Here is a 25,079-nt window from a genome sequence, read left to right as displayed (position 1 = left end):
CAGTGGCTGCAACCTAGGTCCTCTTAATTGCAACATCCACCTTCATGTCACCTCCCGGGTCCAACTGGCTGACTGGTTACATAGTGAACATCTCCAGCGCGACTCCATGGCCCACTGGGACTCACTGCACAGGCATCAGGGCAACCTAACTTGGAAATGCTGAGATCCTGCTATGGTATCTTTAGCGCCTTTTTGCGCCTAGCCACTGAGGTGCCCTTTTTTCTTGCATCAGTGCAGAAGGACAGGAGGAGGAGAGGCCAGCTGCACTTCACTGCTATGGGCCAGGAAGGGGCCTTGTCATCATGCGTGAGTGGTTTTGACCATTGAATATGTTCTTTGAAAATGTGGAGATATCAATGAGTGAGTATTGTGAGCTGGCAGGTGACCCTTGGATAATGGCGTTCAGCATTAAATGATAATTTATGCACCTGCAGACACCTTCATACACATACCTTCCCGGGGGCTCTCTTGGGGAATTCCATCCAGATAGGATTTGCTGGAAGGTTCTGGAAAGGGAACAGCTGAGGTACCTACACATTAGCGTTAACATGGCCTCCGAGGGATATTAAAGCTTTAGAGATTCCTTCTCACTTTGAGTGCCCAACAAGCAGAGAAAAATCACAAAGCTCAGGAAGAAAAAGTGGAGACGAAATGGCTCCTTAACTCTGGGGTGAATGTAGCATGTGCCACAAGGCCAGCCAGAAAGGGGGTGTCAGCCCTCCTTCCAGAGTGTGAATAACTGAGGGGACCAAATCATGCAGATTTCCGTCCCCTTACGCGCTTCCTCTGCCTCCAACAGGTCCAACTGGCTCCTCAATCCACCCCCACTTGTCAACACCGTTGCTGGCTAGCCCGCTCTGCACCGTCCCCCAAAGTGTGGCCCCTGCCTGCTCCGAATCCAAGCTCTCCTTTACATGTCTCGACTCTGAATCCTGCTGCTAACCACATCAACATCTCCACTGGACCTCTGACCCTAGCACAGAATGCTGTACATGCATAAATATCGATGCACGTGCCCCCAAAACAACCAATCATACCATAGAATTGCGACCACCTCAAATGGGGGTGCCATGGACAGATTATGGATACATGTGCATGCAAATACTTTGCATTGTCTTTTCCAATTCATGACAGAACAGATTTACTAACAAAGGGAATTTTTACTTTTACATTAGCGGAATATGGTAATATTGAAACGATATACCATGTTTACCCGTGTCGAAATTCCAGGTTGCAGTGCAAGCAGAAAGCCTGATAGCTTTTCATTTTCGACCACACTCATTTAATGTTTTCAAGCCTTAAATTCCCAGCCATGTCAAGGATGCTAATGGCCGGGCTGCAATAAAACAGATTTATAATGTCCCTCTAGGCCAGTGTGAAACTAGGTAAAGATTAACACGTCTTCTTAAAGCGCAACCTGCATTGCATCGACGCAAAGCCTGATGGATGGGAACAGATAGGGTAGTTTCTACACACTCTGTCATTTTCCAGCATAGCAATTAATCATATTTCCAGTAGGCTTTAAAAAGGGCAAACATGTATCTTCAACTTCTAAATGACCAGGCGCCTTCTTCAAGCAGCACACTATTATTTGCATTTGGTGCATGAAATAATACAGGAAGTAAGATTTTTCCATCAGCTCAAACGGTCGCTCGTGGCTATGTATTGGAATTCTGCTCTAACCTACAAAGCTGTTATAAATAATATAGGCCGCTCCGCAATCATGGAGTTGGGTTTCCCGAACGCAGGGGTGTTGCTAGGTCTGGAAAAGATCTGGGGCTGCGCTAATGTCGGGACTGGCCGGACTCGGGGATAGCTGGCCCTTTGGTTGTGGCCCCTGAGCCTCTATCCTGGGATACAACCAAAAGAACCGGGGCTATAGCCCTCCGCAGCCTCTCCCCTAGCGACGCCTCTGACCAAACGCTTTTTTCTCAGTAGTAGCCATAGGCTAGATGACTCTAACCTGTGAACTCAGGGTTTTCTCTCTTCAGCAGCAAAACACGAATTGCTTTACATATGAACCACTTTTGATATTTTCTGCAGGTTTTTATAAAATAATGGATTGAGTACGTGCCCTTTTAAATACGTTTGGGACTAAAGAATGGGAGCAGAGCTACTTTCTTTCCGCCCACAGTAATCAAACTTGCTTCAATCAGCACCTTAATTTGACTGCTCCACCCACTCAACCCATTTTTAGAAGTTGTCCATTTGCAGAGTTCACAAGGTTCACCTTCCATCCATGTCTCGGGAAGATAGCTCAGTGGCAACCTGCTCTCCTTGGAAGCAAAACGACACGAAGCAACACGGGTTTGATGGCCGGGTCCATGCTTAGAAACCTCTGGGTATTAATAAGCGCGTTAGAAATTACCTATCATATCATGAGAAGGTCATCCAGTCTTCATTTTTCCATTTGAATTCTGGGACTTGTAATTCTCTCTTTCCCATTTTAAATTTAGGACAACTACAAGTCCCAGAGTTCCAAGAACAAAATAGGACATCGGCATAGCATGGAAAAACGTAAGACTGCTGACATTTATTGGCTTCATGAGAAGCTTGATGGTTCGAGGTATCCAGCTCTGGGTGTTTCCATCCATTTGCCGCCACTTTTTAGTCAACCTTAACGACAAGCCTGTATTTTCTTCTTTTTCTTTTGTAATTGTTATACCTGCTTGTCATGGTCATCTGCAAGGTGTCCAAGGATGCTGAGCGCGTATATGGGATCCAGGATCGTTTGAACCAGCCTGGTGGTGTGGGCATGTGGCATTGATTCATTGGCTCAATGCAATAAAGTCACTGTGAAAATGGCGGTTTAAAAATAAATCGCAGCAAAAAGGATATTGTGTGGCCACTGCAATCCTTGTAATTGATGCAGGGGACACCCCGCAACCCCAGGACCCATTGTACTTCAGAAGGGGAGCCGGGGACACCCCTGCAATCCCTGCTCCCCTTGTCTGGTATAATGGAAAAACTTTCACTGGTTCACACCACAGCCTTTTTGACACGATTTTTTGTAAAAACGCCCATTTTTCGGTGACCATATTACTGGATACCGATTCATTTGGGATGGTAGTGCACGGCATTTATGGTCTTGGGCGAGGCTATGATATGTAAGGTAGTAGAAAGAGGACTTTCGTTCAGGTCAAGGTTTCTGTTGAGTACGGGTTGTTTAGATTTCACTACGACTGAAGTGATAGAGGCTGTGCTTAATGTGTAAAAGAATAAGTGGCAGCTCCTGCCCACTGTTGCCACTACCCAGGGCCACTCCCTACATGGACAACATATGTGAGGTTAAAGCTGCAACTCCCACCAGTTTATTGGGGGTGATGGATTGTAGCGCTTATGCGCAAGAAAGAGCTCAACAAAAACATGGCACCGGTGCGCAGCCATTTTGGACATCCACTTCCATTACTGCGATGAAAGCCTACATTTCCGTGGGCTCAGTAAGTAAACGTGCATTTCTGCAGCAAAAGCAAGGTCACATAATGATGTCAACTGAATTCATTGTGGAGAATAGTTGTTGCATTGTACTCTGAAGGACGAGCCAGAAAGGGAGTCAGAGCGCTCTGCAGGTGCAGTGAACAGGGGTACTGGGAACGAAGGCAAGGAAGCGAAGCTGGGTTATTCCAGTTCTAGCTAGATTTTCCCACTCCCTGCCCCTTATGCTTGTGATCTGCTCTTCGGCCAAGGGCAGTTATAACCAAGAGGGGAGAAGACTCCCCCATAAAGAGAAGAGGTATTCCTCTTGGAAAGGCCGTTACAATTTGGACCCCCGAGTGATACAGTCTCGCTGAGAGGGAGGAGGCTCCGCTCCAGATCCCGTTAGCACGAGTAATCTCTCTGCCTACCTGCCCTGGGACTAAGCAGTGTTGAGGTGGCTGAGATGAAGGTGTCTTCTACAACCATTATAACGGTGATGCTTTTTTTATTTTTATGTATAAATGACTATATGTTATGTGTGAGTTATGTGTGTATGTATAAGGTGTGAATAAAAGGCCTGTAACGAGCCATTTGTTTTTTTTATAACTATTGGTGTAAGTGTGAGTTCTTGCTTATGTGAGTCCAATAACCCATTTTGTTAGGGTCTAGGGGGACGTAGGTACGAGGTCCCTCCAAGTGGCCAAGCAAAGGCAAAACATGGATGTACTGGCTATGGCAGATGTGTGACTTTGAAATATCAAATCAACATAATATAACTGTGTCGACATGAGGCAAATGTTTAAATGCTTCTTTAAACCCAGTCATCATTACATTTCGCTCTGGTTCTATAGGTGGCAAGTGGAACATGTTGAGATCAGTCCACAGAAAATAGAGCAGACATGCTTTGCTCCAATGGTAAATTGATGGACATTTGCAAACAAAATAATTCCTAAACCGATTAACTTGTCTGGCAAACTCTGCAGCAAGATCATCTTAAGTCGTTTGGGACTCGGGGTAGGTACTACTTCTTTAGCACTGGCTTTGTCCCTGGCATTGTCCCTGAAATGGTGCTTCCGGTTGGTGACTGCCCCGTTTTTGTCAACTCACACTGCTGTGGAGTGCTTCTGATTAATACAGTAGCAGAGCTGCACCAATGACATGCAGGCTGACTGGAGCAGGGTGCTGGCATGGTCACTATGAGCACAGCGGAGGGCCCCCTTCCAAATCATTGTTATTTATGAAAATGTATAACTAGCACTGCCACGCGAGAGTGGGTCATGCAGTTCAAAAACAACAATGATGACCAAGGATGCAGATACACATGGTAAGTGCACAGTGTTGTTGCTTGTTGTGTGGCTGACGGACTGTAGTAAAGGAAGGAGATGTGTTATGTAGTAGCATCTGTGTGTGTGTCTTGAGTGTGGTAAAGGAAGGAGATGTGTTATTTAGTGACTGCTTGTGTATGCTTTGAGCTGGTGATGTCATGTGGAGTGTTGCTCTGTGAATGTTGGAATGTTAACCTAAGGGTTCCACACTCAGGCAGTTAGAGATCCCCTGCCCACGTGAGGGGAGCCAGCGTTATGTCCTGTTAATTTATGTGTTTATCTTCTTGTAACTGTGACTTAAGAACTTGTAATAAACCTTTAATGTTACCCCAAGAAGCTTGGAAATCACATCACAAGGTTGGCGACGAGTTGGTCTTAAAAAGAAGAACCTGCGTGCAGGAAACTGAAGAAACTGAGGAGACCTTCTGCAGGGGGTGCAGGAAAGGGTGGACAAGCAGAAGCACAACACTGCCCCCAAGAAAAGTAAGACCCATCACCCAGGGTACCAAGGCAGAGGAAGAAAGCCCCTAAACAGGAGGGATCAGCTGCCCATAAGGTGGAGGGAGAGCTGGGTCCAGGGACTGAAGAGAGAAGCAGGGCCGTAATATGAAGGGAAGCTCAAGAAGGGAGCTGGGCCCTTAAGGTGAAGAAGGGAAACTGTCCCACAAGGTGAAGAAAGGGACTATAAACTGCAGAAGGGGGAAGCTGTCTCCCATGAGATGCAGAAGGGAGCAGCTGCGCACATAAAGTGATGAAGGAAGTTGAAGTTTTGAAGAGAAGCAATGTGAAGTGATGCATCTTAGGTGAAGAGAAGCCCCATAAGCATAACAAAGTGAGGAGAAGCTGCGTAGGTGAAGTGAAGCGGAGCACCATAAGTTGAGAGAGAAGGAGCAGCGTCTGTTTGTGGAAGAAATGTGTCAGTGGGGCATGGCATGCTGGACGAAGTATGTCACCAGTAAGAAATTGCATTGCAACTTTGAAGTACTGAAGTGGGCTCCCAAGCAATCAAACAGCACTGAATGACTTGAAGCAAATGCTGTGTGGGAGCGTTAAGGCATTTGTCTGACACATGAGGATGTAGCTCTGTTCACTAGAGATGAGACTGTTTAAAGCATGTAAAGATGTGCTTTGAATAAGAAGAAAACGCTGTTACAATACCGATTTCGGAGATTGCCCGTAAGGTGACCGTTGGTCGGCAGGAGTTCTGCCATGCTCCGCTTCGCATTTCTGACTGATGACCTCACAGCAGAAGCAAAGGGGGATGTGAAGCACTGGAGCGCAGAGCTGTCAACGTTCTGTCAAGTGGGCGTTGTGTTTTCAAAGCGGATGAAAGTCGTTCGAGCGAACGCCGTAAAACAGGAAGCAGAGAAGTTCAGGGCGATATGAGGAAAGGACCTTTTTGTATCAGGCGCAACGTCAGAAGCGGGAAGTAAATCCAACGCTTAATGAAGGCTGCATAATATTTCCAGCGATTTGTGTTTAAATGCGTCGGACAGTGAAAGACGCAACGGTGACCGCACGAAAGCCTTGTGCAAGGGGAAACGGAATAAGGAAAGATAAAGGGTTACGCAGCAACATTAAATGAAGAGCAGAATATGGGAAGATAAAGGGTCACACTGCAACATTAAACCATTAAACGAAGAGCAGAATATGAGAAAATGAAGTTGTCACGCGGCAACATGAAACGAAGGGCCACCAACATAGAAGTGGCACTGGATGTGCCCAGGCAAGTGAAGAGCCATGAATGTAGAAGTGGCATTGTGAGTGCCCAGAGAGGTGGAACAAGAGTATATCCTTTTATGGTGTACATGGTATGGCAAGGGACCCAATGTAGAAAGCATCGAGCAAGCATAAGATATGGATGTATGGTGCGTATGTGGTGCACATCGTATGAAGTGGGTCATATAGAGTTAACTATATTTTGCGGATTTTTAGGAAAATATGGACTCCCATGGACGCTTTAAGATGATGTGAGAGGGTTTTCATGGCCATGAGAGAGAGTGAATTAGAATTATTTTGAGGGATTTGCAGGTTAGAGCCGAGGAATGTCTATGGACATGTAGGAATACCTAGGTCATAAAGTTAGGTTGCTTGAACGCAACATGGACTATTAGTAATTCATAAAGTTAGGTTGCGTGAACACAACATGGACTATTAGTAATTCGTAGGAGTGTTAATAAACCTACGTTAAAGATTAATAGTGCTTAAGTTATAAGTTTGCATATAGAATGTTGTAATGCAAATTGAAAATTAACTGGTTCATTTATGATATTGTGTGTTGGGTGCACATTGTTGTAACAAAGAAATTGTGAGATGGGAAGCGCCCAGAGTGTTTATAATATGTGGGTGAGTGCCACGTACAATGGTTATAGGGAGGTAGCGCATCCGCTTGAGATATGAAGTAAGTGTGGGTGAAGGCCCCACAGGTTATTGGGAGGTAGCGCCTCCGGCAGAAGTATTTAAGTAAGTGTGGGTGAGTGCCACAAAGGGTATTGGGAGGTAGCGCCTCCAAGTTATAGTTTGAGAGTGCTGCGTGTGCCACAGAAGTAAGGGAAGTAGCGCCTCCAAGTGTATCTTTTAGATTTTTTTTGTTGTGAGTGTGCATCTCTCCGTATAAAGAAAAAGGATGCACCAGTGTTTCCTCGTCGTACTATTGTGAATTTTGCGTGTGCAGAGTGGGAAATCCATCTAGAATATTAGTTCCCACTAAAAAGGGAGATTTGGGATTCATTTGCATCACTTGATGTGCATGGAAGAGGAGTGTTAGTTGGTGGAAGGTGTTTTCTCTCTTTGCATGAGGATAAGGACATTGGGCTCCCACTTGGTCTTGTTTTGTGCAGAGAGGTTTGCGCTGCCCCACCTCTATATGCATATTTTTGGTGTCGTCAGTGTGTTGTGGAGATCAGTGGTCATGTGAATGAGCAGGGTATGTGTGTGATGTCCTTTTCCTCCATGTGTTGACTTTTGTAAAATAGGGAAATGGGTTGTGTTGTTCCCCATGGTGTGCCCCGATGTGTTCTACACCGTGTCTGTGTGTTTGCATGGTGTATTTGTAAAGGAAGGAGATGTGTTATATCGTGCCTGTGTGTTTTGCAGCAGTGTGCTGTAGTAAAGGAAGGAGATGTGTTATGTAGTAGAATCTGTGTGTGTGTTGAGTGTGGTAAAGGAAGGAGATGTGCTATGTAGTGACTGCTTGTGTATGCTGTGAGCTGGTGATGTCATGTGGAGTGTTGCTCTGTGAATGTTGGAATGTTTACCTAAGGGTTCCACACTCAGGCAGTTAGAGCTCCCCTGCCTAGGTGATGGGAGCCAGTGTTATGTCCTGGTAACTTATGTATTTATCTTCTTGTAACTGTGACTTAAGTATTTTTAATAAACCTTATAAGTTATCCCAAGAAGATTGGAAGTCACTTCACAACACACCCCAAGAAATTGAACAGTGGGTAGCGGGCTTAGCTGTTTCCTATCATCTAGCTACTTGACTGTATTAATACTTCCTGGATTATTGGATGTATATTCCGGTTTCATTATGGCTGAGTATTGGGCACGCCCTTCTCGCATCATTGACTGGAGCTTATAGAAGGGGCCTGTGATGGGACCTAAGTGAGTCACAACACTTCTGCACCTCTCTTCAGTGCTTTTTCACCCTCTGTATACCGTTTCAGTTTGGCATCCATTGCTTACCTTTGCTCTTCTCTGCTGGGAAGACGGCTTTGGAAAAAGGCTGTCCCTTTTCATTGGCCACGTGATAAGAGGCCAAACCAAAGTGGCCAAAGCCTGACATTGCGGTTATTTTATCAGTTGACTTCTATCTGCCTGTATTGCTGTGGCAGGAAAGGTGACATTGTATTAAGGGAGTCATCATGGGTTGTGCAGAGTGGTAAAAATGCGGCAGTAACACTAATACTGCTGCATTACCGCTCCGTCCAATCCCGAGTTTGGGTGGAAAGTTGAAGATTAATCTCCCGCTCTCTGCTGGAGGTAAATCTGGCCACTTCGGCCTATTTGTGGCGCTATTAGCACCACAGTAATGGCACCCAAAATGCCCCATTGTGTCCATTATGGGAATGGGGACTTACCGCCCACCCGCGCGCAACTCGGGATCTGGCTAATAGCACCGGACCGAGTTGAGGTAACAAAATATGTGTTGGGCAGTATCCCGGGAGATTTACTGTTGGGATACCGCCCAAGTCATGATAGAACCCTAAGTGCCTCCTATTAAAAGACAGACTCAATGCTTGTATTTTAAGATGTCACTGACTATATAGTGAGTAACCTAAAAAATATATATGTATTTCATTTAATATGATTTAATATTATATTATATGTTACAAATATTATATCATCAAACTGCAGAAAAGAATTTATTAGATTACACATTAAAATACATTATCCAATTTAAAATGTTGCAATCCCTAAAAAAACAATGTATTAACTTATAGTATTCATCAATATCCATGTTTTTTGTTGGATATTCTGTTGCTCTCTGCCAAACTCAATAAAGTGCAATATGCAGCGCTTTGTTGCTAGAATTAAAACAATAATGACAAAAATCCTCACTTTTTATGCAATTATAATCATTTGCAAACCTTCCTAACAAACACATGTTTACCGGTCCTAGAGTCTTACATTCAGTTAACACGTGTTTAGTGGTCTCAAGCATAATTCAGACCTTACACATACGACCGACTCTTTCCGATGCAGGGAGCTTCAACATGGGTCCTCGTACTGCCAACACCGGCCAATTATTCGCGATAATATCCAAAACCTTCGCGTTTGAGGCAATGGACAGAGTGGGGGTCATTCCGAGATTGGAGGCAGCCATGGTGCTATTAGCACCATGGCTGCCTCCAATACCGGGCCGGGTCCGGTCTTGCTGAATGGGTACTTACCGGGTCATTCTGACCCTGGAGGACCCGGTAAGTCCCCATTCAGTAAACCATTCCCCATTCCCATTTGAGCCCCCATAGGGCTCAATGGGAATGGGGAAGGCGCTAATTACGGGCCCGCAAGGAGCGGGCCCGTAATTAGCGCCCTGGTCCCTTAGCGGGACCCGCTAAGGACGTGTGGTCTGACCACACGTCCTTTGCGGTTCCCGCTGAGGGAGCTCGGAATTGGGCGGTAAGGGTTTTCCGGCACCGGCATCCTTACCGGTGCCCGCTAACCCTTACTGCCCAACTCAGAATTAGGCCCAGTGATAGATATGTCAGTGGCTTTTTTAAATGTTACCTATTGTATTTCACTTCTCCAGCTTCTCAGCTTAGCTCGTTGATCGTAATTTTGAAACCAATCCTATTGGTCCACGTTCTTTATAGCAATAAACCTTAAGGGAGCAAAATCCCTATTCCAGTATGGCTTCCAATTAATCAATTGAAATAATGTAAACGGTATCCTTGACTCCCACACCGTGCACTTTGCAACTAGATTAAAATATGGTACACACAAATGTGGTATCGCTCACATCTGGAAGGTATTGTTTAGAATGGTTCTGAAACCCAACAACATCCTTCAGAAACAAAGCTTGCAGATCAGAAAATGCCATGCCACCCTGTATTTGAATCTGCCAAATAAATATTGCAATGCCACACAAATGGAAAATAATACATATATTGAGCACCGGAAAGTGGCCTGCGATTGTGAAGTGCTGGTCTACAATCTATAACAATGTGTGCAAGAGGAACCTCGTCGCTCAAGAACCTACTTTTACATGAATCCTAATGCATGTCTCGGGAGGATAGCACAGGGGCAACGTGCTCGCCTCCACGGAACAATACAGGTTCGATCCCCGGGTCCGCGCTTAGAAACCTCTGGGTATTAAGTGCGTTATAAATAACCTATCATATCATATCATATCATGATCATATTAAACCTGCTCCATTATAACAAAGTTTGCAATGTAAATGCTTCACTCATGAAGACAACCTTATTTAGATACTACATAATAAAAACACATTTAAATTACCAATTGAGTTGGTCTATTTACTTTACTCACTGATAGAGTAACCTTTTTACTTAACCCAGAAAAATCCAAAACATGCCATTATCCCATTTTACCACTATGTACTAATAGCCGTACAGAACACGGCAGGGGTCATTATCGCTTGGGATAATGACCGTTCCCCAATTTATGGCCCTCGGCTTCGCCTCCGGCCACAACTTGGTGGCAGGTCATTAACCTGCGATAATGACCCTTCCATTGGACTGTATGGCTATATTATTATAGCATGTAGCTGGAATAATCCTGTATGAAGAATCATATGACGTGGTATTACCATCTTTCAGTCATTTTTTCATTTAAGGCTTTATTGTACGTTTGGGGGAAAAACAAAGCATTGATGCTGGCATGCAGCCAGTTCTCACAGGAAATCACTAAGCACAAAGGCATCACAAATGCATAAGAGACACATTAATCACACATGGGAACATGGATTTATATGGGGAATTGTGGGAAAGATCAGAGAGAACAGAGCGCTCATGGAATAGGGGAAAGGTGAATGGGTAGGCGACTCACCGGCGAGCGTAGATACGGTAGTGATTCATAGTCAAATTAAAAAAGTTAGAAGAAACCTGTTAAATTCAGATGTGCTTCTGCTGAGTTTCTGCCTGATTAATTCCACATTTAGTCAGATTTTTACATTTAAAATTTTTAGGCTGTTTGCATATGGCACCAAATGCCACCTTGCGGCCACTTCAGAGGGATAGTGTTACGGTTTGCTACAACCAAATCTTGTAGCCTCTTTCCCTGGCCAATTAGCGTTCCTGTGGGCCATGGGCAGAGGGATATCTACATGTCTGAGATGAGAAGGACTGAAGTCTAGCGGAGAAAGCCTTCTATAAGCACAAATCTCCCACACAAATTTGGGATTTAGCTGGGTGGAGAGACAACAGGTTCAGGCTTGCTGACCATGGGCATCTGGGGCCCTTCCATGTCATGCTTTTAATAAGTAGGGATCTCCCTGAAGCCTTTGCGATTTCCCTGTATGTGCATTAATCCACTGAGACATCTCACCAGAGAGTTGAATGTGCTGTCTTACTTGGACACCATTCACAGGACTTCCTTTTCTCTTGCGAACCCTCTCTCACCCATCATCTCCGACCCCTACTTTTCCCCACATCTTTCATTCCCTTCCTGAAGCCCTTTCAACTCTTTTGTGCATTTTTTTTCTGACGAATCAGCACAAATCTGTCCAAACTTCTCCCAAACTTCCCTGAAGATTTATGAGCATTAAGGGAGATTCGGCTGGAAGAAAAATCTGGGGAACCCGCAAACCTACAGGAACCTCGTGAGGAGATTCACACGAGCCCGAGGATCACTTTTGAGAACGTTTGCCCCGGCTTAGACAGCACTATAAAACGAATCAACTGTGAGGAAAAGACATGACTGGCAGGAAATTTCTGACAATACTGAGTTGTCCTACCTTAGATGACCGGAAACAGAAGGCTGTCGATTTCACATCCGCTTTTTCTTTATCCATTAATAGAAGGCTTTTATCATCCATGAGGCTCAGGTACTTTCCGGTCGTTACATGCCGGAGCCGGAATGGCTGCCCCCATCTGGTATGGCTTCCACTCCATCTACAAATAAAATATCAAGACAACCACGAAAATTACCTGTCATTGATGTGGACTTTTTTTTAATCAATCAAGTCATGAACCGAGAAAATAACTCGGAGATGCTTGCATCACGTTTTTTCTATTTAAAATGCAGGGAGAGACCCCACTACAGCCCCATTTTAATATATACCACAACCCCCCCATCAATTTTTTCATTGCCCCACATTTACTGCGAGGTCGAAAACCTCGCCTGGGTTTGCATTATCAATTGTCTGTATCCGACAAGTGAAGTATGCCCATTCTGGTGAATTATGGCACTTAATAATGTAACAGACTGTTGTAAACTGTTCAATATAACTGCTTCTGCTAAGAGCTGCTCTTAAATTAGAGTGTTTAGGTCAGGAATAGTGGTTAAGAGAGTGCATACATGTAATAATATTAACTTGTGTTACACAGCATTCACATACCAAGGAGTGGTCAACACTAAACCAACTCAACGGAACTCAAGAGAATGGAAGACCAAGGGCCTACGGTTCCTGCACCAGTCGGACTGAGGCCTCAACGGCCTCATGACAAGTCTGGTGGTTTAACGCATGACTCTGGTAACGGAAAGGGCTTGCCTAACTTAGAGACTTGCAGACTATGTTGTTATCCCCCCTTTTGTAGTTCCACTGGATTCCATTGGGTACATGCTTTATTACAACATGCAGTAATACCTCATGGGAAATATCACATCTGTTAACTTCTGGGTGCAAATAATTACTGCTACACAAAAGCAGGAGATTGTACAGGGTTTCGGTAATGTGATATTCAGCCATATTTTCCCACTTTTGCACTCCTCGTAATGAGACGGCCTCATTATGTGTTTGCTGGTATACCGCGTGTGGCGACAATGTGGTAATTATTTTATTTTTATTGGTTATTTATAACGTGCTTAATACCCAAAGGTTTATAAGCGCGGACCCAGGGATTGAACCTGTGTTGCTCTGCATCATCTTGCTTTCATGGCAAGCTTGTTGCCCCTGAGCTATCCTCCCGAGAAAATGTTCAAACTGTCCGCATAATTAAGAGTCATGGGGACCATGTTGTTAATCCCCATTTTGGCATCCAATTGCACTCCACTGGGGTATGTGACATCACCACACACAGTGAGACCGCGGGGATAATACCACCTCCATCACTGCATTTATTTGGCGGTAAGTGCCTCTACACAAAAGCAGGCAGTTGTGTAGGATTTCATTAACTAAACCCGTAATAGTGTAGAATGGTAAAACATGTGGTGTGCGGAAATACTGCATGTTTTACCATTCCCTCACTTATCCTGCTAAGGCCCTAAGTAGGAGGTACTGTGATACATGCCTGTGGCCTGCAGAGGGGGACTCATCAACAAATTCAATGGGAAGTGACGTGGTCAGAAATGAGCACATCAAGGTAAAATATTCACATTTCATTAAATTGACTGTGCATTACCACCCAAATTGCACAGGACAATGGCATTTGCCTTTCATAAAATCAACACACACACAAAACCAAGAGACGATCTTTTCTTCTAATAGTGTATCTGAAAACTTTAAAAGGTGTGCATCTTTTAAACTCTAAGAACCAATACAGATGTTTTCCTGGGAACATGCAGTACCCAAACGGGACATTTCACATTTAGTTGTTTATTTTTCATCATGTTATGTAGTGCAGTGATGAAGTGTCCGTCCTGCAAATCTGATGACTGCTGTTTGATCCTTGAGGTCGCCTTTAATTCATAAATTCAAAGAAGACATACAATGTTTCCCATTTTAGCTAGGGGGGACTGAGCCCACCCTCTGGAAAAAGTGGGTGGACTCTGTCCACCCGCGTGTACCCGCGACTTGAGCCCTGAGTCAAAGCAAGGTAGGTTTCACACCACAACTGGTCTATTGTGTGTAAACATATGGTCCTGCGTTCTTCGGGGGCCACATTGTCAACATGTGCGTACATGGACCATTTGTAGCCGCAGGAATGTGCTACACCATTGCCTAGCACACGACGCTTTTCTGTGTAAATGGGCACAAGGCAGAGTCCCCTAGGCGGGGCTTGCCGCTGCCTACCCGCACTACACCAGCCGCAACCCGAGGCTGTGTTGATGCAGTCCCCGTAGCCATTTGAAGCTCAGCCCGATTATTCCAAATTGGTGACTAGAATTTGCTTAAATATATAATGTAACAAATGCATACAAGCCATTCAATTATTATTTGTAGCTTTATAAAACTCATTGAAAGTGCCAAGGACGAGTACGCTCGTCCTTTTTGCATAGACTTGCACAATAGCCCGGCAGTTACGGGGTTAATAAACACTAGAGAGAAGTAGGTAAGGCACATTTACATTTCAGTCCACGCGACACAAACAAAAGCATGTTTTACTTCTATGTAGGCCGCAAAAGAAACAATTGTTTGCAACCATGACTCGTGAAAAACATCCAGCCGTAGGGTATATTCAGGAACCGGTGCACTTAAAAAATACGTCGTGCTTCCTCGGGCTAAAGACTCTTTCACAGTCAGTGCAGTGCCAGAATTGTATTTAATACTGTGTTCAATGATGAAAGAAAGCAGTGCATGTGAGAAGAAATGTTCTCTGGTCTGATCCAGGGTTACCTCCTCCCACTGGTCGAAGTGGGCGGGAGCGGTTGTGAGCAGAGATCCTCTACTTTAAAAAAATATATATTTTGACTGTTCTTATACTTTTATTTTTAAAAGTAACAATTCCGGAATGGTTTCGTTTTAAAATAAAAGTTTAGGAAGAAGTTGAAACATGCACTTCAGTGCCCTGCACTGAACACTCCCTTAAACAGCAGGTATGTTTTTGGGGTTTTTGAATTGCGCATAGGAGGGGGTCGGGGGTTGAGGGGTAAGGGGGAAGGCCAGCAGGGTCATAGTCCCACTACTTCTTTTCATACACTTTGACCACTGGCCTCTCCCTATATTCGTATGTTTTCCTCAGCAATAGGTTACTGCCATGGTCTGAGGCAAGGATCCTCTGCAGTTGAGCAGGAAGTCGCGCGCTTTGCCCGTTAGTCGGGAACCACGTGGCCCTTCGTTGAGGCGTCTGTATCTCAGGCGTCCCTGTAAGCATGAGGCCTTGTGGGCAGACACTGCTCCTGCGGCACTTCATCTGACACGCTGTTTGACGCGGAGGGCATGACAGAGATGACACATGTGAAAGATGAGCGACAGAGTCTATAATGACGCCGCCGCTTTAGCTGCCGAGTTCCATCAGGAGTTGCGTGTCAGGCAGCCCGGAAGATCCCTTGCCCGGCCTCACACTGCTTACTGCACCACCAGGAGGGGGAATCCGGCCCTGCAGCTTTTACCATTCACCCTCTAAAATCACGATCCTTTAGAAAATACGCCAGTTGCTATTAGGAAGTCAGCTTTGCTTTAAAATCCTTCACATCTGTCCAAAATATGCTGGTGATGAAAGTAGATGTGTCTTTCTCAGATATGATACGATGCAGCATTTATTACGCGCCTGTGCACAAGTGTTTCTAGGTGCGGCAAGACAGGTGCTAATTTCCCAGGCAACTCAGGGGATCCAGGAACCCCCAAGATGTCTGTGCCCTTTTACCCCCACCCCTAGTAGGAAAATCACCAAAAGCTGCATCGCAAACCAGGGACATGTATATAATGATGTGATAATGATGTGTTATTTATATAGCGCCTTACTCCAAAGTGCTTTACAGAGCACATATTTCACATACAATATCACCCAACTGAAATTGGTACTCATTTATTGACCTCAGAAGGATGAAAGGCTGAGTTGTCCTTGCTGGGATTCGAACCTGCGACCTGCAGATCAGGCTCAGATCGCAGCAGCGAGCGCTCAACCCGCTGAGATATCTTATGACCCCCCACCCCCATGGCAGCCTTGAAACCTGTGATTGAGTTTGCCCTCGGCCGCATAAACTTTCAATAAGTCCCCCCTCATACCTCAAATCATAACCCTGCTTGCTTGCTCTACTGTAATTGTACTGCTAAGTAAGTCCACCAATCCCGTTCTCGCTCAATTCAGTGCACGCGCAGCATTGGTGTGCCTTGAATCCACGCAATGCATGGCTCATGGAAGTGGAACTCTACCTAATCTGCCCAGGTGTGATAGAATGTGACGAATGGTAGTTATAGGCAAAAGCACAATGGACAGAATATGAGGTCCTGCCCGCAGTGCTTCCCTGGGGAACCTGTGACACACCCGTACCAGAATAGACACCATTTGGGGGTCAATAGGCTTCGCAACACTGTGCTCTGGGGTTTACTAAGTACAGTTTATGGTCCCGAAGCTCTTTGCTGCAAATGAGCCGACTCCTGGATTTGCAACACCCGCAAAGAAGCACAGATGTGGGCGTTTGCGTGCACCACCCTCCACCTACAACCGGCAAGAATGTGATGACCAGACATTCTATGGCGTGCCACCCTATGGCAGGGGTGGCATGGAGGGTTCCCCTTGCAAGTCCTGTTCTGGGCTTTTCAAGTTCTTCATTAGTTATACACATCGTCTAGTTTTTTGTACCCACCAACTTTGATTTCATCTTGGTCAAATGTTCTGTGATGCCACTTCCAGGCAAGAGGTCATGCAGAAGGGAGAAGCCAACTGATTTATCTGAAATTATCCTAGTGCCTGCCGGTAATTTCCCATCACACACACATTTCATTTAGCTTTATTTTCGAATAAGTACAATTTCCATAAAAGCCATTGTATAGCGCCAGCTAAAGTGTGTCTCTGCCAGTAGTATGTACACAATAGTAAGGCTCCAGGAGCTTTGCACAAACAGGAATCCTGAAGTGACACACCCAAACACAAGCTAGGCTGCTGCAGTCAAGTTCACCAGATCTGCGAGGTGTGGGAGTAAAGTGTTTTGGTCTGATGGACTGCTGGGGCCCTGACTTTTTCTCTGCAGAAGTGGCGAACGACATCAATCAGCGCGGGCCCTTCAATTGAGTGCCTGCTATGAAACTCCCAGCCCACGCGCGAAGCACGGGCGCGAAGCAATGGTGCGAAGTGTGGGAGTAAGGTGTTTTGGTGTTTGGGCGTTTGGAGCAAGGAGCGGGCTGCGGACGGTGAGTCTAGACTACAAGTTCTGCTCTAACGTCTTTATAACACTCGGACAGCAAGGTTTGACAATCTATTAATTGAACCACTAATTGAACTTTGGAGCCCATCACACTACCATTCAGTGTGGGAATCCGTACAGAAGAATTTTACCTGTGTCACTTTCTGTGTTTGTTCAAGCCCCTGAATTGGGCTCCGCCTGTGAGCGCTTTAGCAGTGTTAACGTTCACCCAGTAACTGGAAACTGTCTGCTGGACCGATTAGTGTTTCGTTTACCGCCGGGGCTCTGAGTTTGTTAATATATAATAAGTGATCAGGCGGCATCCCAGCGGTATGATTGGGAAGGGACTCACAAGTTTATTGGAACAAATTCTCTTTTTATCTTTGTACTTGAGAACTGGACCGATCCACTTCAGGCCCATCCCATTTTGGTGCACTCTTGGGCCTCAGTTGGGTCTTTTGATCCTCGCAACAGCATACCCTCGGAGTTGGAAGTGGTGACTGGGGCCTGGGATGCTTTGAGCCCACTAACTTCTTGTGGTTCTAAGAGGGGCACCAGAATTGAACTGTGGAAGTTGCTTGAGTTGCCAGAGCGATATTCACAGCAAGATAACCGTGTTACAGTTTGACAAGGTGACACATTAGGCAGTCTGGCACAGAGGCAGGCTCTCTTAAATGCCTTGATCATTGTAACATGGTAGCAACACAAATACTTTACACCTAAACACTCAAGCAACTAACGCTGACTGGATACTCAGGATAATAACGATAATTTATCATTTCAACACTGTTCGATCCCACTTACAGATTGCACATTTCGCAGTGTCCGTTTGTTAATTTATTTATTGATTCTCATATATCTATGATCTGATGAGCGGTCATTTAAAAGAAAGAAAAATGAAAGCACCGTTTGAAGCAGACTCTGAAGGGGAGGCTATAATTGAATTAGATGAGCCTCAGTCTACAAGTGCGGAGAGAAAGCAAGAGGGGGGTGGAGATAGTGAGTGAGAGTCATTTGTCTCAGACTAGGGAGACTCACCATCTGGTTATTGGAAAGAACTCTGCATCAGCCACAACTCCTTCCTTAGCTTTAGCCACAAGCTCAAATCGGACAGTAACTCATGCATTGGCTTTGAGTAACAAGGAGGGGATCAACGCCTCTGGGAAAGTATCTACACCCAAGCCACGACTATCAAGGAAACATTCGAACGAGGAACTGTTAAAAATACAATCAGATCAATTGAAGGAAAGACCGGCAAGGGTGAGTGAAGTGGTAGAGGCTGAAAGCTGTACCCCATCTGCCAAAGCAAAAGTTAATCAACAAAGAACCTTGAAAGATTTCTTTCAGGAGGCATCCCAAGTACCAATAAACGAGCCTCCAGACCACTGCGTGGCAGCACGGTAGTCCATTTTTTGAGGGATGGAAGTATTTTTTTTTTATATATATATGTTTTCTTTGAATGTTGTTTCATCGTTGTCTGTAAAATGTCCGTTTTTGTGGCCTAATAGGGGTTTGCAAACAATTTTTGACACATTGACTCATATTCTTTGAATTTCCATCATGTTCAACCTTTTTGCATCTTACACATTTTTTCATTTGATGATATACGGTACATGTTCTTCTATGATTATCCTTCATCATTTTTGATGGATATCGTTTTTTGATTCATTTTTGATTTTTCTCACACTACGAATGAATATTAGATATTGGTGTGTAAATAATTATACCACGTTTTGGCAGGAATATACGATGGTGACCTGACGGCATGTTATATGACTGATCTTTTTCTCTTTCGTGTAATGGATTGATATGACCATATGTTGTTGATCAAATTAAAGAGAAATGCACTGATGAAGGACTAAGGATAGTCTGTATTGTATTGGCAGCTATCTGCATCCGCAAATAAAGGATTTAGAAATTCTTAATTATTATGAATACGTCTTTTTTCAATATATTTACGAAAAAGAAAAAGTAAATTGAGAAAGACAGATTATGAATGCTATTGATCGATTTAAATTTACGTAACCACTAGAGTGGTAATAAGTGTGTGCATCCCACACCGAAGGCTAATTAGCCTAGGTCATTTACTTGCTATTATCATTTTGCATGCCCAGCAAGGAGGCGTGACACAGTGGGTTGCACTCCACTCACAATTCTACAGAAATTGAAGAGATTCTCTACTTGTTTCTAGAAAACAATAAACTTAAAAGTGATGCCCGCTTACCTAATCATTTGCAGTATTTTAGAAGCAGTCACTCAACTTGAAGATGAAGGGGACTCAGCAAAAATGTCCCCCTCAGAGCCAAATGTGATACAAATGAGAGGGGAAGTGATTATGGATGATGCACAGATAAGCCTAGAGGAAATGGCATCAATATTGACAGAACATCTGTCTTTAAGCTCCATTTCATCTCCCAGGCCGGAAAATGAGTCATGGCCTTCATGAGACATTACGGGAAATGGATGAGAGAGTAAAATTAACAGCTCCCTCTATATCTGCTTACATGTCATGTCCAATCACACCCACTCACTTATCCCTGCTCCCCAGCCTCACCCACACACTCAGTGACAGCGGCAGCAACCCAGCCGAAGACGGGGGTTCCCAGCAGCTGGTGGACCGAGGTCTACGCGGCTGTTTCCATGCTGGCGGTTGCCGTGGCGACTCCATGATAAGCAGCATTACACGGCCCCCTGGAGACCCTCCCATCACGTGATCAGGAGACGACAACGGCATCGCGGGAGACGTCTCCAATCATTCTCCTCGTGCCGGGTCACGTGACACGTGGCCCACGGTCACGAGAACCACGTCATGTGACTCCCATGCATTCAAACGGAGCGAACAGATGCGGAAGCAACGCTTCACAGCTGCTTCTCCGGAGGACTGTTTGGCGTTTGGTTTTTTGCAATTCTGGTATTTCCTGGACTACGGAACGTTTACCTGGACTGTTTTTTGGATCTCCCTTGACCTTGGCACAATCCACGACTTCTGGCTTGCATATCAGATATTGATCTGGTTTTCCTTGGCTGTGGTTTGAACTGCTGGTTTTCGACCTCAGACTGTTTTTGGACTCCTCATGGATTACGATCTTGATCTCTACTTGGCTCAGGTGTATTCAGAGTCCCATCAGATCGACGCCAGCCTGCTGCCGGTACTATCCTGCTCCCATCTTCAAGGTTTCCTCCTAATCTCATTCGGTAATCCCCGGGGGTTAAGCTTTGTTATAAGTAAGCACTACTCGCTGTCACTGTATAATATAACCCTTTCTTGCCTTACAGCGGTTAGGGGGTTCTTCTGGCGTTCCCGGTTCCAGGCTGACGACACTCTACACCTATGGCCTCAAAGATTGCACGGGTAGTGGTTCTTACTTTACCCATGCGGTACTTGGAGACGGAGGTATCTCATATCTACACAACCATCAAGACAGAACATTACATTTGCTATTAAGCTAATTTGTAAGCCTTTATGAGAATATAAAGGTACAATTAACAGAAAATAATTTACAAATGAACGATGATAAAGATTACCCTGTTCCTGTTAAAGGAATCAATGGAAAGAAAGAAAATGGGCCTCATTACGACCCAGGCGGTAAGGGGTTTACGGCGCCGTAAACAGCGCCGACCCTTACCGCCTGAGTACGAGGTCCCTTAGCGCCATGGCGAATTTAACACCTGCTTTTAGCAGGTGTTAAAATCCATGGCGCTAAGGGACCATGGAGTTAATTACGCCACCGTAATTTACGGTGGCGTAATTAACGCCTTCCCCACTCCCATTATGCCCTATGGGGCAAAAATGGGGAAGGGTAAATGGGGATTGGGGACTTACCGCCCCGCCAAGGTCGGAATGGGGCGGTAAGTCCGCCAACCACCATGGCGTAAACGTAGTTTACGCCATGGTGGTAAAGTCACGGCCCAGGCGGTAACTTACCGCCTGGGTCGTGATGAGGCCCAATGTCTCAGAAGAAAGGGAGTGGAAGTTACAATTGAGAGGGCAAAAGGAAGAGCCAAAGATAAAACAGAGGGAAAAGCGCTCCTTGTAAACTAAATGCCAATAGGGAGAACTGTGGGGACTTTCTGAACAAATCCGTAAGAATGGTCTAGGAGGTTGAACAAGAGATTGATGACATCTATGAAGTACGACCAGGAACTTCCACTTCTCCTTTAGTGCCAGAACAAGCAAAAGAACAAAACAGAGCACAAGCAACTTGATTGCGATCACCCCAAGTAAAAACGGTGGCTTTTTGGATACAACAAAAAAGAAATGACAGAAAATAGTCCTAATTTTTTTCCACAAAAGGGCATATCAAGGAAGGCTGTGAGAAAAACCAAGAATGATAAAAAGAACTCAAAGAGAAATGCAAAAAACTCTTGCAAACTTTGAACCTCCAAGAGGATTTATCAGAAATGACAAGACAGACACTAGGGCACTCAGATACAAAGACATGTTCGACTAATACCCGTGGGTGGTAGGAGACAGTTCAATTACACAACAAGGAAAAAGAGATGGAACCACCCAAACTTAGAAAGTCACAAAATACGCTAACCAGACACAGGTGTGCTCACATGCCAGTTATCAGATAACAGAACGATGTGATACAACTCAAGGAAGTGTCTCCAGTTTTCACAGCTTCTCTGTTCTGGCTAAGGTGGAGAGGCAGAATGGGCCGCCATTAGTGTGCCATCATGCTTTCATTGAAGTGTACTGCCTGCGCTAGTTGTTTCCAAGATGGCTGCCACCTGAAGCATTTACTGGACTTTGGAACGCTGCTTCGGTGTGTTGCAATCTGTCTCTCCACTCCTTTGGGTAAGACACTCCTTTTTCCTTATTCCTAGCCTTCTACCTTCTGTTCTGCTTGATTCCTATTCCTCTTGCCTTCCTTGCTTCAATCTCTCTCCCCTGGATCATTTTGCTTGCTGCCTCACTTGCAACGCTTCTGTTGAAATTCCATCTCATTGCTTTCTGTTCCTGATGCAAATGCGCTCATTTGTCATTGTGGATATATTGTTGCGCATCCTGCACTCTGAATCCTCCTACAAGGGACACTGCTGTGGCAGAGGGATCAGGTTTGTTTTGGTGCCTTTGGCTATTTTCCCTATTTGGGTGTTACGGGGAGCTAGCCTCTTGCCCAGGCTGATATCAGGCAGGCACAGTGGCGACTCCTCGTGGCTGGCCTTACCTCTACAAGGAGAGAAAGACTTCAAGAAAAAAGAAGAACAAGAAGTCTATCCAGTCTGACTCATCACCACACACTTCTGGCCTCATTACGACCCTGGAGGAACGGGTTAAACAGCGCCGTAAAAGGTGACGGCGCCGTTCAACCCGTTCCGCCACATTACGAGGTCCCCTCGCGGGACACGTTAAGCATGCCTGGGAAAACCAGGCGTGCTTACCGGGTCCCGCGAGGGGAAGAGGGAGCAAACAACGGGCCATCTCGTTATGGCCCGTTGTTTGCTCCCTCTCCCATTCCCATTCAGCCCTGTGGGGGCTGAAATGGGAATGGGGAAGGACTGTGTCTGGGTCCTTGAGGGAGGAATTACCGGGCCGTCCAAACTCGGAATGGCCCGGTAAGTCCTCATTCCGAGGACTTACCGGGCCGTCCGAACTCGGAATGGCCCGGTAAGTCCTCATTCCGAGGACCCGGACACAGATGCGATTTCGGCGCCAGCCATGCCGCCAATAGCGGCATGGCTACCGGCCGAACTCGTAATGAGGGCCTTCATCAGAAGGCTAAGGTGAGAACCTTGAAGAAGTATATGACACGAGTGCTCAGAATAATGATCTAAAAAGAACCAAATTAATAAAGGAGGATGCCGAACAACAAATCGAGAATTAAGGCAGGGCGAAGTCAAATTAATGCAAAGTCAGACTATAGAACAGCCTCAAAGAAGCAATGCATCAGACGTACAGCCAAAGGAGACAAAACCTAGTGGAAGCCGGTACAACCAATGAGAGGATGCAAGTTACGGTAAGATGGGAACCAATATTTTGTTGCATAAAAAGGGGACCAAAAGAGATCCTGGTAATGACTGGGACTACTCAATTGCAGATAGATGGTCTAATTCTGGTGGACACTACAGAAGTGGGAAATATGCAGAAAATAAAATCAGTAGTTTACCATCTTCTCTACCGCAATCACAGAGACCATGGGCCTCATTAAACGGTAGGCGCAGGACCAAGGTGCTATTAGCACCTTGGTCCATGCCGTTAAAAAACCGGCACCGCCTTGGAGGAAAGGGGAATTACCACCCTATTCCAAGGTTGGCGGGGCAGTAATTCCCCCTTCCCCCATTGCCCTTCCCCATTCCCATTTTTGCCCCATAGGGCTCTATGGGAATGGGGAAGGCGCTAATTATGGTGCCGCAAATTGAAGCACTGTAATTAGCACCCTGGTCCCTTTGTGGGTTGGTTTTTAACGCCTGCTAAACAGCAGGCGTTAAAGTACCAACCCGCAAAGGGACCTCGTAGTAAGGCGGTAAGGGTTTACCGGTACCGGTGCCCTTACCGGTACTGGTAAACCCTTACCGCCGTCTGTGTAATGAGGCCCCATGTCTACCAGTTACCATCTTGGCGAAAAAAGTGAATGAAAGTAGGAAAGATCAAAAATGATCAGAGAATAAGATCCAACGGTTCACCTTTCTGAGAATATGGCTAGAGCAACTTTCCCCAGTGGATGACCACATGGTACTGAACAGACACACAGTGTTACGAATAATGAAGGGAATCCCTGAACTCTATCACCTCTCAACACATGATATTGATTACATCCATTTTCCGTATGAAGACTGTACGAACATTGTAGAAGTGGGTCTCAAATCACGCATGGGGGTTATTGCGATCTTGGTGGCGGAGTAAGAGTTTTCTAATCTGGGGTATGGGATTACAAATCATATCCCGCAAAGAAGAGTGCCTCCAGCTAAAATCAACAATATTTGTACGGGTTTGTATGACTCCTCAGAGCCCACTCGTGTCATTGGAAATAAAGATATGATAATGAGAGGAAAGGGGGGCTGACATAAATCAGAAATGCACACTCTTGGACAGTAAAGTGTGGTCTTTGCTTCTCGACATACTTTCTTAAGTATTTCAGAAAGTGAGGGAGAGAAATGTGTCAATTTAGTTGAGCAGTATATTGCCTTAACAAGATCTCAATAGAGAACATATTTGACAATTATGACCTAATTATGCTGCAGGAAACCTGTTTAACTAGGGGTTTCAAAATGGACGGCTTCTTAATCGTGGAACAAAAGGCTGCCCATTATAATGGAGGCAGACCAGCAAGAGGTTTAGTTCTAGCCAACCGCAATTTGATTGTAAAGAACTTAGAAAAAATCCAAACAAATTCTCAAAGGATCCTAACAGCAAGGTCACATTTGCAAGTGGGTCTTGCATTGCAGAGTGTGATAATAGTGAACCCCTATTGGAACCCTGTATGCTCCAACTTAGATGATTTTTTGGACAGTCTCTCCGATTTAATATTGAACGCTATTGCCTCGTATGGTACTGTGCGTTTGGTGATAGTGGGTGGTTTTAATGAATACTGTTTGCTACACCATCCATCAAGGATGAAAAACGTAACAGCCTTTGAGAATGGTAATAAATGGTTGAGCTATTTTGAAGACTTGGACTTGCATATGGTGCATGGGAATGTTGAAGGAGATCTTGACCCAGCACCAGGGATGTCATTTCACCAAAATGTCAGGTGTAGCGGAAG

At 45.1% G+C, this 25,079-nt stretch overlaps 1 protein-coding gene across 1 annotated transcript in view; it reads right to left on the bottom strand.

Moving 5' to 3' along the window:
* Nucleotides 1-25,079, bottom strand: part of RYR2 (ryanodine receptor 2) — a 3,854,281-nt gene that overhangs the window by 2,713,334 nt on the left and 1,115,868 nt on the right. Inside the window, exon 12 of the mRNA XM_069607971.1 lies at nt 12,161-12,317. Within this exon, the coding sequence (XP_069464072.1) occupies nt 12,161-12,317 (157 nt within the window). The remainder of the gene's footprint in view (nt 1-12,160; nt 12,318-25,079) is intronic.

This window comes from Ambystoma mexicanum, chromosome 4q (genome assembly GCF_040938575.1).
Source record: "Ambystoma mexicanum isolate Mex_15411 chromosome 4q, UKY_AmexF1_1, whole genome shotgun sequence".
NCBI classification, from domain to species: domain Eukaryota; kingdom Metazoa; phylum Chordata; class Amphibia; order Caudata; family Ambystomatidae; genus Ambystoma; species Ambystoma mexicanum.
This window is presented reverse-complemented; position numbering and strand designations above follow the sequence as displayed.